Source organism: Ahaetulla prasina, chromosome 3 (genome assembly GCF_028640845.1).
Source record: "Ahaetulla prasina isolate Xishuangbanna chromosome 3, ASM2864084v1, whole genome shotgun sequence".
Lineage (NCBI taxonomy): Eukaryota > Metazoa > Chordata > Lepidosauria > Squamata > Colubridae > Ahaetulla > Ahaetulla prasina.
This window is the reverse complement of record NC_080541.1, coordinates 7,530,973-7,545,952: the sequence shown is the minus strand read 5'-3', so window position 1 is coordinate 7,545,952 and position 14,980 is coordinate 7,530,973. Positions and strand designations below refer to the sequence as shown.

At 40.3% G+C, this 14,980-nt stretch overlaps 1 protein-coding gene across 4 annotated transcripts in view; it reads right to left on the bottom strand.

The window, feature by feature from the left end:
* The window catches only part of AGO2 (argonaute RISC catalytic component 2), a 61,131-nt gene that overhangs the window by 12,266 nt on the left and 33,885 nt on the right, over positions 1–14,980 (bottom strand). For all 4 annotated transcript variants that reach the window (XM_058177416.1, XM_058177417.1, XM_058177418.1 and 1 more), the window contains 5 exons: positions 14,240–14,362; positions 12,586–12,719; positions 10,697–10,881; positions 5,545–5,704; positions 482–572 (listed from right to left, as the gene is read on the bottom strand). In XM_058177416.1, coding sequence (XP_058033399.1) covers positions 482–572; positions 5,545–5,704; positions 10,697–10,881; positions 12,586–12,719; positions 14,240–14,362 — 693 coding nt within the window. The remainder of the gene's footprint in view (positions 1–481; positions 573–5,544; positions 5,705–10,696; positions 10,882–12,585; positions 12,720–14,239; positions 14,363–14,980) is intronic.

The window sequence follows — 14,980 nt, the reverse complement described above, 5'->3', positions numbered from 1 at the left end:
AAGAAAGAAAAATTATCATAAAAAACTGATTTTTTTCCCAAAAGCACACCCACTATAGATAAAGCCAATAAAATAGGCTTGCCATAAAAGTAGGAAAACGACTATTCTAAAGAATTAAGAAGGTTTTTTTTAAGGCAATTCCAAGAGAAGTCTTCGTCAGAAATATTTTGGACAAGGGATGGGGGAACGAAAAATGGTCAAGTAGGAAAAAAATGACGTCAGATCAAATACGAATGCAATAATGAAAATGCAGGCAAAACTAACATTGTTGCAATATATCCAGCAATGTTCAATGAGGGGGGGTTAATATATGTGTTTTTGTCTTCTGGGTTTTTTTAATGCCCATTTTTTAAGTGTTCTGATTTTTGATTCTGCATAATTTTTTTTCTTTCTGGAATTTGTATTTTAACGCTTTGAATAACAATTAAAAGAAAAAAAAAGAAAAAAGAAAATGCAGGCGATAAATGCCTCTTTTACTCACAGCAGCAATAGATGGCTTCTTCCCATCTCCAGCTGGTGGATGAGTGACATCTGCACCAAGGAAAATGACAGGCTGCTGAAATACCGGAGGCCTAATATAAGAGAGAGCATAACAAATATTTACACAACGCGATCAAGGAGGCAAGCTTTGCATGTTCTCTAGAAAACTACACAGCACCTGTTATACCACTGCGCTCTGCCAGCACGTTTCCGTCTGATGACAGTCAAAAGAGCCTTGGGCACCGTCTCCCTACCTTAGACCTGAGCTTCAAAGGCTTAGAAGCAGCCCATGGTATTTCCTGCTCAGTCATTCTGTGCAAGATGATCAGATAACGTATCTTCTCAGTAGAAGAATCCCAGAAGAGCCCAGCAGGATCAAGCTGGACCCAAAAATTCCAGAATTCAAACGGCCAACCGCATGGACCGAGAGAGCTTATAAGCAGCAGCAGAAATCGGTAGCCTTCCTGTGGTTCTCAACAGCTGGCATTTCAAGTATGTACATCTGTATATCGAGAGCTTATGGACAACCATCACCACTATAGGGACAGTCTTGCTGGGTGAAATTTGCCTAATTCCTTTGAAGTACAGGTAGTCCTGGACTTAGCTAACATTCATTTAGCAACCATTCGAAGTTACAAAGAAGAGCCTCTCCGCGTCTCTGCAATCACATGATCAAAATTTGGACCCTTGGCAACTGGCTTGCATTCGATGGTTGCAATGTTTCTGTCAAGGTTCCAGAAATACCTCTTCTGCGTAAAAGAAACTCGGAGGCATTTCTTTTCCAGAGTTCTTTACTAGCATGAGGAGACTGGCACACGATGAGTGCAATTCCAAAACTGAAGTTCCGGATTCTTTTCCCAGTTATACAAACCCCAAGAGTCCCACCCCCCTGACCCCTTTGATGGTCACATGGTCCCACGTTCTTCCAGTTCATTCGAATATCTTCCCGCCACTCCTCCTGAAGATGCGAATACCATCCGACCTTGACCGCTTGAAGAATGTTACCATACCCCTCAGCCCCCCTTCTTCCCCTCAGGGGAAAAATGTGGCAGCGTCTGGAACCCTAAAGTCTAATATGGTTTCCAGACCTGACAGTTTCGGGGTCACATAAATGTTGTTTGCCACTTTCCTAGCTAGCTTCCAACAAGCGAAGTAATGCGGAAAGGCAGATTTGCTGAACAACTGTGTGACTCACCTAACCACTGCCGCAAAAAAAGGTTGAAAAACTGAGTCCAACTCACCTTGCTTAGAGACAGAGGTTCCAGTCCCAACTGTGGTCGTAAATTGAGGACAACCTGAGTTGTAATCTGAGTAATCTGAGTTGATGTCCTGTAATGGCTCTAATTTCTACACCATTACAGGTTAAGTCCTTGATTTACGATCACAATTCAGCCCAAAATTGCTGTCGCTAAGTGAGACATTTGTTAGGTGAGTTTTTGCCCCATTTTTCGACCTTTCTTGCCCCAGTTGTTAAGTGAATCACTGCCGTTGTTAAGTTAGTAACCCGGTGATTAAGTAAATCTGGCTTCCTCGTGGACTTTTGCTTATCAGAAGGTCACAAAAGGGGATCACATGACCTCGGGCACTCGAACCGTCATAAAGATGAGTCAGTTGTCAAGGAGCTGAATTTTGATCATTTCACCACGGGAATGTGCAATGGTTGTGTGAAAAATAATCATAAGTCGCCTTTTTTTCAGTATCGCCTTCACTTCAAACAGTCATTAAATGAATATTATTAAGTCAAGGACTACCTACAATAACTTTTTATACCTCTGTTATATTGTAAGACTTTTTTTTTTTTTTTAAAGCTGAAAAGAGTCAAGCGATAAAGGTCTTTGTTATTTTGCAGAGATGTAGCTCCAGCCAGCCCTGGTGAAGATTGTGCATGGAATTTTTTTGTAACTCTGCTTGGCCAAGTCTCCAATCAAGCCCCGTTACAAGCTGTTTTGGCACTAACGCTGCAGGAGGTCGCTACCAAAGAGACATAAACAAACCTACTGGAGAAACATACAGTGATCACAGAAGAGTTAGGCCCACAACCCAGTTAGTTTCCCTGGGCCTTCTTGGAGATCGTATTTCAGAGACATGGGAACAATCAAATTGACCTTTCCATCAGGCTTCATGCTGGAAACATCTGTGCTACTGCATGGAGGGCTAGCACTGGTGCCCACTCAGGTTAAAATATGATAGCAAGAGCACTTAGACTTATATACCACTTCTCAGTGCTTTCCAGCCCTTTCTAAGTGGTTTACAGAGTCAGCATCTTGCCCCCTAACAATCTGGGTCCTCATTTTAACTGTCTTGGAAGGACGGAAGGCTGAGTCAACCTTGAGCCTAGTGAGATTCGAATTGCCTAATTGCAGGCAGCCGGCACTCAGCAGCGGTAGCCTGCAGTACTGCACTCTAACCGCCTCGCAGTACTGCACTCTAACCACCTCGCCACCTCAGTGTGGAAACCGAAAGTTCTCCTGAGCTCAAAACTAAATGACGGAGGAAAAGCATTGGGAGCCAAGAGCGTTCTTTTACACTAGCTTTAAGTGTTCTTTTGAGGAAAGCAAAACTTGCAAGTCATTCACACTCTGGCTTATGGATGGAGAGATGCTGGTGCATTACAGAATGATAGCCAGCAATGAAGACTCCTGGGAACGGTAAGTGATCTGGGATGCCTATAATTCCTCCATCCGTTTCCAACATTGCTAAACAAAACAATGGCAGTGACATGTGACTATCTTCCAAAGGGGCCCAGAAACTACAAGCAGTGGAGAATGCAGCTGGTCAGTTGTTTGGAGACACACACCCCCGCCCCCAAAAAATCAGTGTGTGTTTGTTTGCTTGTTTCTTGTCTTTATTAGTTTGATAAATAACTAAAGGGGGCCAATATAACTAACATTCCTTTCTCCGCCTATTCTTTGCATCTGGCTGACCTTCAGACTCATTGAAAATGTTGTTGCCCATTAAAGTCCATCTTACTTAATTTCTAAGTATTTCTACAGTTATATATAGAATAGAATAGAATTTTATTGGCCAAGTGTGATTGGACACACAAGGAATTTGTCTTGGTGCATATGCTCTCAGTGTACATAAAAGAAGAGATACGTTCATCAAGGTACAACATTTACAACACAATTGATGATCAATATATCAATATAAATCATAAGGATTGCCAGCAACAAGTTATAGTCATACAGTCATAAGTGGAAAGAGATTGGTGATGGGAACTATGAAACGATTAATAGTAGTGCAGATTCAGTAAATAGTCTGACAGTGTTGAGGGAATTATTTGTTTAGCAGAGTGATGGCCTTCGGGGAAAAACTGTTCTTGTGTCTAGTTGTTCTGGTGTGCAGTGCTCTATAGCGTCGTTTTGAGGGTAGGAGTTGAAACAGTTTATGTCCAGGATGCGAGGGATCTGCAAATATTTTCACGGCTCTCTTCTTGATTCGTGCAGTATACAGGTCCTCAATGGAAGGCAAGTTGGTAGCAATTATTTTTTCTGCAGTTCTAATTATCCTCTGAAGTCTGTGTTTTTCTTGTTGGGTTGCAGAACCGAACCAGACAGTTATAGAGGTGCAAATGACAGACTCAATAATTCCTCTGTAGAACTGGATCAGCAGCTCCTTGGGCAGTTTGAGCTTACTGAGTTGGCGCAGAAAGAACATTCTTTGTTGTCCTTTTTTAATGATGTTTTTGATGTTAGATGTTAGCCCAGAAATTTGAAGGTTGAAATATGAAGAACGGTTATGAAGAATATATATGAAGAATGGTTGCAGGAATTAGGTTTGTCTAGTTTAATGAAAAGAAGGACTAGGGGAGACATGATAGCAGTCTTCCAATATCTCAGAGGCTTCCACAAAAAAGAGGGAGTCAAGCTATTCTCCAAAGCACCTGAAGGCAGGACAAGAAGCAATGGGTAGAAACTAATCAAGGAGAGAAGCAACCTGGAACTAAGGAGGAATTCCCTGACAATAGTTGTTCTGCAGGCACGTGGAACAACTTGCCTGCAGAAGTTGTGAATGCTCCAACACTGGAAATTTTTAAGAAGATGTTGGATAACCATTTGTCTGAAGTGGTGTAGGGTTTCCTGCCTAGGCAGGGGGTTGGAGTAGAAGACCTCCAAGGTCGCTTCCAACTCAGTTATTCTATTCTATATGCTGTAGTTGTTCCTAGCTGACAAGTCAAATTATGGTGCTGTCAATAAACCATGGTTAAATTGTAAAGTAGCACAATTTTTACTATTTACTAAGTCTGAACTATTTACTAAGTCCGTTCCCATCACCCATCTCCTTCCACTTATGACTGTATGACTGTAACTTTGTTGCTGGTATCCTTATGATTTATATTGACTGTTTCCTAATATGATTTGATTATTTGTACCCTATAACTATCATTAAGTGTTGTACCTTATGATTCTTGATGAACGTATCTTTTCTTTTATGTACACTGAGAGCGTATGCACCAAGACAAATTCCTTGTGACTCCAATCACACTTGGCCAATAAAAAATTCTATTCTGTTCCTATTCCTATTCCTATTCCTATTCCTATTCCTATTCTATTCTAGCCAAAAGGAGATTTTCTCTCCCCTCTTCAAATTGTTATATCAACAAAACATGTAATAGTTTAAGTCTTGAGTTGTTATCCTTTTTTCAGAGTCAACAGCCCGGCCATGAATGCAATTTATAATTATTTTGCCTTCCTACACCTTCAGCCACAAAACTGGCCACAACCGGAGGTTTGCTTGATGCAATATAAACAAGAGACCTTCACAACTTCCAACTTGCTCCGTCAAAACACAATTCAAAAGTTTGGGATTCTGCCTTGTTATAAGGCATTAATTAAGATCTAACCACAAAAACCAAGCAGTTTTTTTTAAAAAAAAATGCTGCAAGGTAAAATTACTCCATGTTGAACAGAACTGTTTGGAATTTTTTTTTTTTAAATTGCACATTAACTGCAAATGGGGCAACCAGACAAACTGTTCGGCCAACCAAATGAATGAACGAGCTGCTTTTTTTATTCAACAGCACGGGGCCAGTGGGGTACTTACTCATACCCTGAAAATCCTTACCTTCCTTGTGGCAATAAAATGTTATTAACTCCTCCTAGTTTGACATTGATCTTTAAGCACAAGTTGGAGAGGGTCTGGGGGGTTGTCCTCTGCACATTTTTCATCTGCACGCACTGCGTGGCCATTCCCAACACGGTGTCACCGACACGCTTCACTTCGGCTGCCGAGTCAGAGAAATGAAGAGAGATGCTGTTAAACAGATCAAGCTAATGGCTGATAGCTGCTTAGACTGCTTAAACCCCAACTATAATCTCTTTGTTACAGCGTCTTCTCATAATGGCCTTGTGAGATAAAGCAGGGGACTATCAAGGAGAAGGCCATGAGCCATATAACACCTATCTTTCTATAGAAGAGAATATTTTTAGCTCGGGGATCAAATGAGGGGCCATTGGTAATCTCTGAGCATGGTTGTTCTCTTGCAGACATTTCCTTACCAAACTAGGTTACATCATCAGCGCTACTAAGAGAATGGGGCTTGCTATTAAGTGTTTGCAATTAAGCAGCTTAAAGCGAATAAAGCACCAGGTACAGATGGTTTGACAACTACTTATTATAAAAATTTACAAAATGAGATGATTGTACCACTTAAGGAGTTATTTAACAGAATACAAAGGGGAGGAGAAGCTCCTTCCTCATGGAGGACAGCTTTTATTTCATTAATACCTAAAGAAGATCGAGATGGTGTTAAACCAGAGAATTATAGGCCAATATCGCTTTTAAATACTGATTATATTTGCTAAGATATTAGCGAATAGATTGATGCCACTGATGACTCAATTAATTCATAATGATCAAACAGGATTTATTAAGAGGAGACAGATGAGATATAATATGAGACAAATTGTAAATTTACTTGAATATTTGGAAAGAAACAGCCAGGTCTCAGCAGCATTCTTCTTTTTGGATGCGGAAAAAGCTTTTGATAGATTGGATTGGCGGTTTTTGTTTAAAGTAATAGAAAAAATGCAATTTGGGGATTATTTTATTTAAGCAATTAAGGCTATATATCAAAAGCAAACAGCTCAAATAATAGTAAATGGTGGATTAACAGAATCTTTCAAGATTGAGAAAGGGACTAGACAAGGATGTTCCTTGTCACCATTATTATTCATTCTAACTTTGGAAATATTATTGAGTAATATACGTGGTTTAGATCGAATAAAAGGAATTAGAATTAAAAATCAAGATTATAAATTAAGAGCGTTTGCAGATGATCTGGTTGTTTCTTTATCTCAGCCAATACATTCAGCTGTATATCTAAAGGAGACAATTGATCAGTATAGTAAGGTATCTGGGTTTAAAGTGAATCAACAGAAGACAAAAAATATAATTAAAAATATGAATACACATCAGAGGGAAGAACTAGAAAGAATAACTGGATATGAAGTAGTTAAAAAGGTTAAATACCTAGGAGTATATATTACAGCATCGAATGTAAAATTATATAAAAATAATTATGAGGTATTGTGGGGAAAAGTAATTAAAGAAATGGAGAATTGGAAGAAGTTACAATCATCATCGTTGGGAAGAGTGGCAGCTATAAAAATGAATGTTTTGCCTAGATTTTTATTTTTGTTTCAAATGATTCCAATATTGAAGAAAGATGCAAATTTACAAGAATGGCAAAAAGGGATTAATAATTTTGTATGGAAGGGTAAAAAACCGAGGATAAAGTTAAAAATAATGCAAGACGTTAGGGAAAGAGGGAGTTTAAAAATGCCTAACTTGAAATTGTACTATGATGCAGTTGTTTTAGCTTTAATTTCTGATTGGATTAATTTAACAGAGGAAAGGATTTTGAATATAGAAGGTTATGGTTTGTTATATGGATGGCATGCATATGTAATATATGACAAGAAAATTGATAAGACATTTAAAAATAATATGGTCAGAAGTGCTTTGTTGAGGGTTTGGAAAAAATATCAATATAAGTTAGATGGAAAGATACCAATATGGACTATCCCCAGACATATGATAGAGAATATAAATATATTACAAAAAATGGAGGTTATCACTTACAAAGAGCTTTTGACTATGGAAAAAGGGGAATTACAGTTAAAATCTAGGAAGAAATTGAGGGATGAAGGGAGAAATTATACATGGTTCCAGTATGGACAATTGCAATTTAGATGGAAAATAGATCAGAAAATTGGTATAAGGCAAAGTGATGATAATTTGGTAAAACAAATAAAAGATCAAGGTCAACAGCATATAAAGAGATTATATAATGTATTGGTTGAAATTGATTCAGAAATGGAGTTGGTTAAGGATTGTATGATTAAGTGGGCACAAAATTTTCAGCAACCAATAATGTTGGAAACATGGGAAAAATTTGGGTGAGGAATGTTAAATTCATAAGCACAAAATTTAAGAGAAAATTTTTATAAAATGTTTTATAGATGGCATTTAGATCCTAAAAAACTGTCATGTATGTATCCAAATGTGAAAGCAAAATGTTGGAGATGTGATTGTGAGGATGCTACCTATTATCATATATGGTGGACTTGCAAAAAAGTTAAAGCCTTTTGGATTAAAATATGGTGGATTATGCAGAATATTTTGAAAAAGAAGATCAGGTTTGTTCCACAGTTCTTTTTATTAGGAATAATTCCAGATTGCACTGTTATAGAGACAAAACTGATTTTGAATTTAATAATTGCTGCAAGACTATTGATTGCACAATATTGGAAGAAAGAAGACTTACCTACAATTGGAGAATGGATTAGTAAAGTATCAAATTTAGTAGAAATGGCAAAAATTTCTGCCTACTTGAAAGACTGTACACAAGAAAAATATATTTTGGAATGGAGAAAGTGGATTGATTATATTCAAAATAAGTATCAGTTAGTTTTTGAGTGAAGTTAGGAATTGCTATGTATTAGAGTTTAAGAAAGAAGGGAATTGATAGTGTGATGGTGTGATGGTGTGAAATGGAATATGTTTTATGTTATATTTTAGATTATGTTTGTTAGTTACAATACCCTGTATTCTGTTCTGGGAAGTCTCGGGGGGGGGGAAGGGGGGGGGAAGGGGAAGATTATAAATTGATTGATTGCCATTGTACAGGAATAATGGTAGAATTAAACAAGTTGGAATGGTGTAAAGTCGGGACTGCTCGGTAACCACTCCCGAAGGGAAAGGGTAAGGAAAGAGGAGTAAAGAAGGAAGAAAGTAGGTAGGTAGGTAGGTAGGTAGGTAGGAAAGAAGGGAGGGAGGGAGAAGAAAGGATAGGAGGAGGAGAAGGAGGAGAAGATAGAGGGTTAGAAAGGATGGTAGTGAGAAGTGGGAAAGAGGAGGGGAAGTAGGAAAGCGAGGAGAAGGATGGTAGGGAAAGTCGAAGAAGGATGAGAAGGGTAGAAAGGATTAAGGGAGGGAGTGGCGGTCGAGCAGCCCTGATTGAGCATAATTTGAGTATAGGATCGATGTTGGATAAGTGATTGTATTGTACACTGGTCAAATTGTGGGAATTATTATGGAAAATTTAAAAAAAATTGCCCTGGAAAAAAAAAAGAGAATGGGGCTTGCTCTTTTTATTTACTAGTGCTTGCAGTGCCGGTGTTGGTAGAAGTGGACTTGGTGATCCCTTTATCGGGCTGTTGTTTACTGTTAGCTTGTCTGTCTGAGTTGGTAGTTCCTTGACTGGTTCTTTGCCAAGCCCACCCCCACAAAAACCTTCTTTTTCAATAAGAAGATGTGTTCTTAATTAGCCACTCAGAGTTATTTGCTGGAGATGGAAAGCCATATAAAACAAATACAATCAATGTAAAAAGGTAATTATTATCTTCATTTGGCTGGCATTTCTAAGTCAGCTTTAAGACTCTGGGTCTTGCCATTTTATAAATCTTATAATTAGTATTTTGTTTATATATCTTGATCTATCTCCTCTTTTGTATTTTTAAATACAAATTTAAATTGCAGATATACTGTGCTTCAGTTAACTTTCAAAGCAATTTTAAAATTACTTTGAAAGTTAACTGAGGCACAGTATATCTGTAATACAATAAATGCTTTTCTATATAACTTTTAAAAAATATCTTTTGGTCTGTTGTCGATGAGAGGCAGTTATGTTCAAAATGAAGGGTAAAATTTAATCTTCCACCGCTAAGAATATATAGTATAACAGCTGCCGATCAAGATATAGATCAGAGGTGAAATGCTCCCGGTTCTGACCGGATTGCCTGATCCGGTACCGATTGCGGCAGGTGGTTCGGAGAACCGGTAGAAAAAATCCCTGCCCCCCCTTCCCACCTGCATGCCCAGCTGAGCAGCCCGATCATCAGGGTTTTTTTTACTTTTAAAAGCATTTTTTCTTCGGCTGAAAAAATACTTTTAAAAGTAAAAAATAAAAAGCCTCTGAGATTGCGCGGCTCAGCTGGGATTATCAGAACCGTTTCAAAGCATTTTTTTCTACAACCTCTTCGGCCAAAGAGGCTGTTAAAAAAAAAGTTTTTAAAAGGCTCCTCTGGCGATCCCAGCTGAGTTGCCTGATCATCACAGGCTTTTAAAAGCACTTTTTAGAAAAAATGCTTTTAAACGTAAAAAAAAAAAGTTGGCCACGCCCACCCAGTCACATTACCCACCCACCCCACCAAGTCATGCCCACAGAACCGGTAGTAACAAATTTTACATTTCACCCCTAAAATAGATCATAATGCCACCCTTCAATCATTTCTCTACAATCCAACTATTTTCTAAAATAGATAGAATTCTGGCATTTTCACATGCAGCCATCTGTTTTTGAGGAAAAGGCTGTTCAGGAAGATATGTTTCAATTACTACATGTATAAATTTTTCTTCTTGTGACATTTTAGAAGAAAATATCACAGTAAGCCATCAAACTTGCATTGCGTTACAGTTGATGAGAGTTCTAGATCAGACATTTCCAAGGTTAATATAGAAAAGTAATTCATAACTGAAATAAAGAGGCAGCAAACAAAGAGAACCATCTCAAGAAAGCGCATTGAGGATCACAGTGAAAAGCTACATATTCACAGCCAATTTTTTTCAAGCTTGGTTACTGGAAGATGTGTGGACTTCAATTCCCAGAATTCTGGGAGTTGGAATCCACACATCTTTCAGTGGTCAAAGTTGAGAAACATTGATTTACAGTCATGAGAAAGGTGACAGAGGCACGTAGGTCTCTTAGACTGACCATAAACAGGAGTTTTCCCAGGTAGAATGACAACCACAAGCTGCAGACCAGAATAGGTGTTCTTCAGATGACGGAACATGGGTTCCACACTGTCTGCTCCCTGGGCATATTTACAGAAGCACGGTTGACCTTGGATGGGCATTCCTGCATCTCTGGATATTTTCCTCAGTTGTTCCGTGAAGGTTCTGGTACATTAAAAGAAGGAACACCAGATTTTAAGGGCAGGAACCAAAGTTTTACGTAGCCATTTAACAAGACATCACATTCTACGCTCTACGTTTGTGGATTCCGACTCCATTTATGCCAATCCTTCTAAGCAAGAGCAAAACTGGTTGCATCCATAACTATAACATTATCCCTTTAATCCTTTCCTTCCAAAATTACATTAGGCCAGGAAACTTGAAACAGCCCCTTCAAACTCTGCAAGTCTAAAAGGAGGCTGCCTACTTAAGACTTTAAAGGGAAAAATGATTTCTTTAATCAATGATCAGAACAACAAAGAAAATTCAACGTCACAGAACAAAAATGTAGCGCATTAAACTAAATACATAAAACCATATCTAAAATGTCACACTCATGACGTAATTCACCCAGGATATAATCACTATCCCCAAACAGTAATTTATAAGTATTTATTAAAGATTACTAATACATTTGAGAGACCCCCCCCAAAAAAAGGTGCTTATGACCCATTATGACCCACTGAAGTTCCAATGACCCTCCACGTGGTCACATGATGGGAAGCTTAGCAATCAGCCAGTATTTATGACCATTTGTAGTGTCCTGTGGTCATATGATTGCAATTTATGTTTCTTCCGGAAACCAGTGATCACTTCCTGTTTCCAGAGGAAAAAACGCCCATTGCCAATGAAGTGTTCACTTAACGGCGACAGCATTCATTTTATGACCACTGCATTCATTTAACTATTACTACAAGACAGGTCATAAAATCAGGTCTGTGATAACAGCCAATAAAATTACAACCATAATTCCAATAATAAATCAAGGATTACCTATCATTTGAAAAGAAATACTGTGGTTGTCTATGGAGATTCTCAGTCATCCAGGTCATGGTTGTCCCAAAGGTGCTTCACCCAAAGAGCTGAAGAAGCTTCTTGGATGAGAAGCGAAACGTCTTCAAAGAAAAACAAAGAAAGTCCACTTGCCGCTTGAAAAAAGCACCTTTGGAACAACCATGAGGACCCAGATTGTTGGGGGGGCAATAAGTTGACTTTGTAAATATATACAAATAGAATGAGACTATTGCCCTATACATTGTAAGCCGCCCTGAGTCTTCGGAGAAGGGCGGGGTATAAATGTAAACAAAAAAAAAAACAAAAAAAAACCATGTCCTGGAGGATGGAGAATCTCCATAGACGTTTAGCTATGCACTTCGGGATTCAGAGCTGAAGAAGTTTCTTGGATGAGAAGCGAAACATCTTCAAAGAAAACCAGAAATTCTTGAAGGGAAAAAAAAACCATTTTTGGGACAAATTCTCCAACGCACCTGAGGGTAGAACAAGAAGCAATGGGTGGCAACTAATCAAGGAGAGAAGCAACTTAGAACTAAAGAGAAATTTCCTGACAGTTAGAACAATTACTCAGTGGAACAACTTGCCTGCAGAAGTTGTAAATGCTCCAACACTGGAAGTTTTTTAAGAAGAGCTTGGATAATCATTTGTCTGAAGTGGTGTAGGGTTTCCTGCCTGAGCAGGGGGTTGGACTAGAAGACCTCTAAGGTCCCGTCCAACTCTGTTATTCTATTCTAAATACTGCAGTTATTGCAAAGGGACTCAGAGAAAACACGGGGTGTCCACGGCAGAACCAGAGCTTAGCCTGGGAAAACTGGAAGAAGACGTGAGCAAGACGCCACTCTACTACAGACTCACTTAAGATGGACTTCAGTGCACTGGCGTTGGGGAGCGAAACACGCAATGGCCCAGACCTTGATTTCAATTCCAGTATGAAACTGTTTGTTCCTCATATCCCAGACCCCCTGCACTGGGGTCGCAATTGCTTTGTTCTAGAGAGAGGGGAGAAAAAATGAAGTTGAATGATTTCCCAGAGCATGTTGTGCCTCGCTCGCCCCCCTCTCCGCAGCCGGGCCCCTCTCATCTCCTGTTATCTCAGCCAGAGACGGATAATGAAGACAAACGGCCTGGCATGCCTCCAGCCCCCAGTCCTGGCACCATGCCCGGACAGACCGAGCAAGACGAATGGCCTGGCATGCCTTCAGCCCCCAGTCCTGGCACCATGCCCGGACAAACGGAGCAAATAAACCCCTTCCCCACAGCATGTGAACATGAGGAACAGGAAGCCAGTCACGAGCTGGAATTGCCGGCAGCTGGAGGGTGGAGCGATCCACGCTTCCGGAGAACGGAGAGGCGACGTCAGCAAAAGGAAAGGAGGGGCAGGCCTGGATAAGTGCTGAGTCATGGAGCCACACCCCATGGCCTATATAAAGGATCTGCTTTCTGGCATTCTTTGAGTCAGGCAAAGTCTAATTTGGATTGCTGAAGTCACATCTTGGACTCCTGCCTGCCCTGAGAACTCTGACAGAACTTTGGCAAAGCTGCAGAGGCTTTGTGGCCACGCTTGATACAGACTTCCCCGACCCGGCCGTCAGAGGAGTGGGACACGACAGAGCAAACAAAACAAACAGAAAAGAAAGCTCTACGGTGCAGCAATTTCAAAACACATCTGTCTTTTGAGGTCAAACCCCTGGATGCGAAAAGGAAAAACAAAGGCACCCACATCAGAGTTCATAGACCAGCCCACATCCACGGCTCATGGTATCAAAGCGCTCCTTGGCCAGATGTGCAGGTGATCTTCGACTTACAACCATTCATTTGGTGACCGTTCAAAGTTACAACGGTACCTAGGATTGTTTTTCACACTTACGACCTTGGCAACATCCCGAGGGTCACGTAATTGACCTTCGGATGCCTGACAAATGACTCATATTTATGACGGTCGCAGTGTCCCCGGGGAGGGGGGGGGCACGTGATCCCCTTTTGCGACCTTCTGATAAGCAAAATCAACGGGGAAGCTGGAGTCACTTAATCATTTCCTAGCTTTTAAAAACTGCAGTGGTTCACTTAACAACTGTGGCAAGAAAGGTCGTAAAAGAGGGCGGAACTCACTTAACAACGATTTCACTGAGCAACAGATATTTGGGGGTCAGTTGTGGCCGTAAGTCAAGGACTTCCTGTGCAACAGATTGCAAACCACACCTTAGTGCAAAAAGTGCACACGGTGGGAAGTTAGAACAGGTGGCTCGAGTGCAGAAGTGCATCTCTTGAGGCATTCTCCCAACACCCGACATGCTTGCATGTTCATTTCAGTGGTTCCGGTCCCCTGAGGACATTCCCAGAAGACAGACAGGTTCTCCTCCACAAAGCACTGAACCCAGAACATCTGCAAGCCAAGGACCTCCACACTACATGGTCCATCTGAGATCACAGGAAACGGTCACCCCAACTCTTATTCTGGGCCACGAGCAACAGGCCACATGAGAACCGGAAGCCCCGATGACACACGTACCCGGCCTCCGTAGAGAATCGAAGGTGGCTGTAACACTCTCCCCGTGACATCCGTCATTTCATCTTTCACCATGATTCCAAACTCACGAACGAAAGGGTCGGTATTAAAACTTGCACTTCGCATCTAGGAGGGGGTGAAAAAATATTTCATACAAATTGATTGCGGGTTGTTTTGGTTGCAATGGAAAATCAATTCTGAACTATACAGACTGCATCCAGCTCCGCCCATCACAATATAAAAAAGATGTTGAGACTCTAGAAAGAGTGCAGAGAAGAGCAACAAAGATTATTAGGGGACTGGAGGCTAAAACATATGGAGAACAGCTGCAGGAATTAGGTACATCCGAGTCTACTGAAAACAAGGACTGGGGGAGACATATTAGCGGTCTTCCAATATTTAAGGGGTTCCTACCAGTGGTGAAATGTAAAATTTGTTACTACCGGTTCTGTGGGTGTGGCTTGGTAGGGGGATAATGTGACTGGGTGGGCGTGGCCAACTTTTTTATTTTTATTTTTAAAAGCATTTTTTCTACAACCTCTTTGGCTGAAGAGGTTGTAGAAAAAATGCTTTTAAAAGCCTCTGACGATCCCAGCTGAGCCACGCGATCATCAGAGGCTTTTTTTTTTTTACTTTTAAAAGCATTTTTTCGGCTGAAGAAAAAATGCTTTTAAAAATAAAAAAACAAAACTCTGATGATCACACGGCTCAGCTGGGCATGGGGGAGGCAGGGATTTTTGCTAT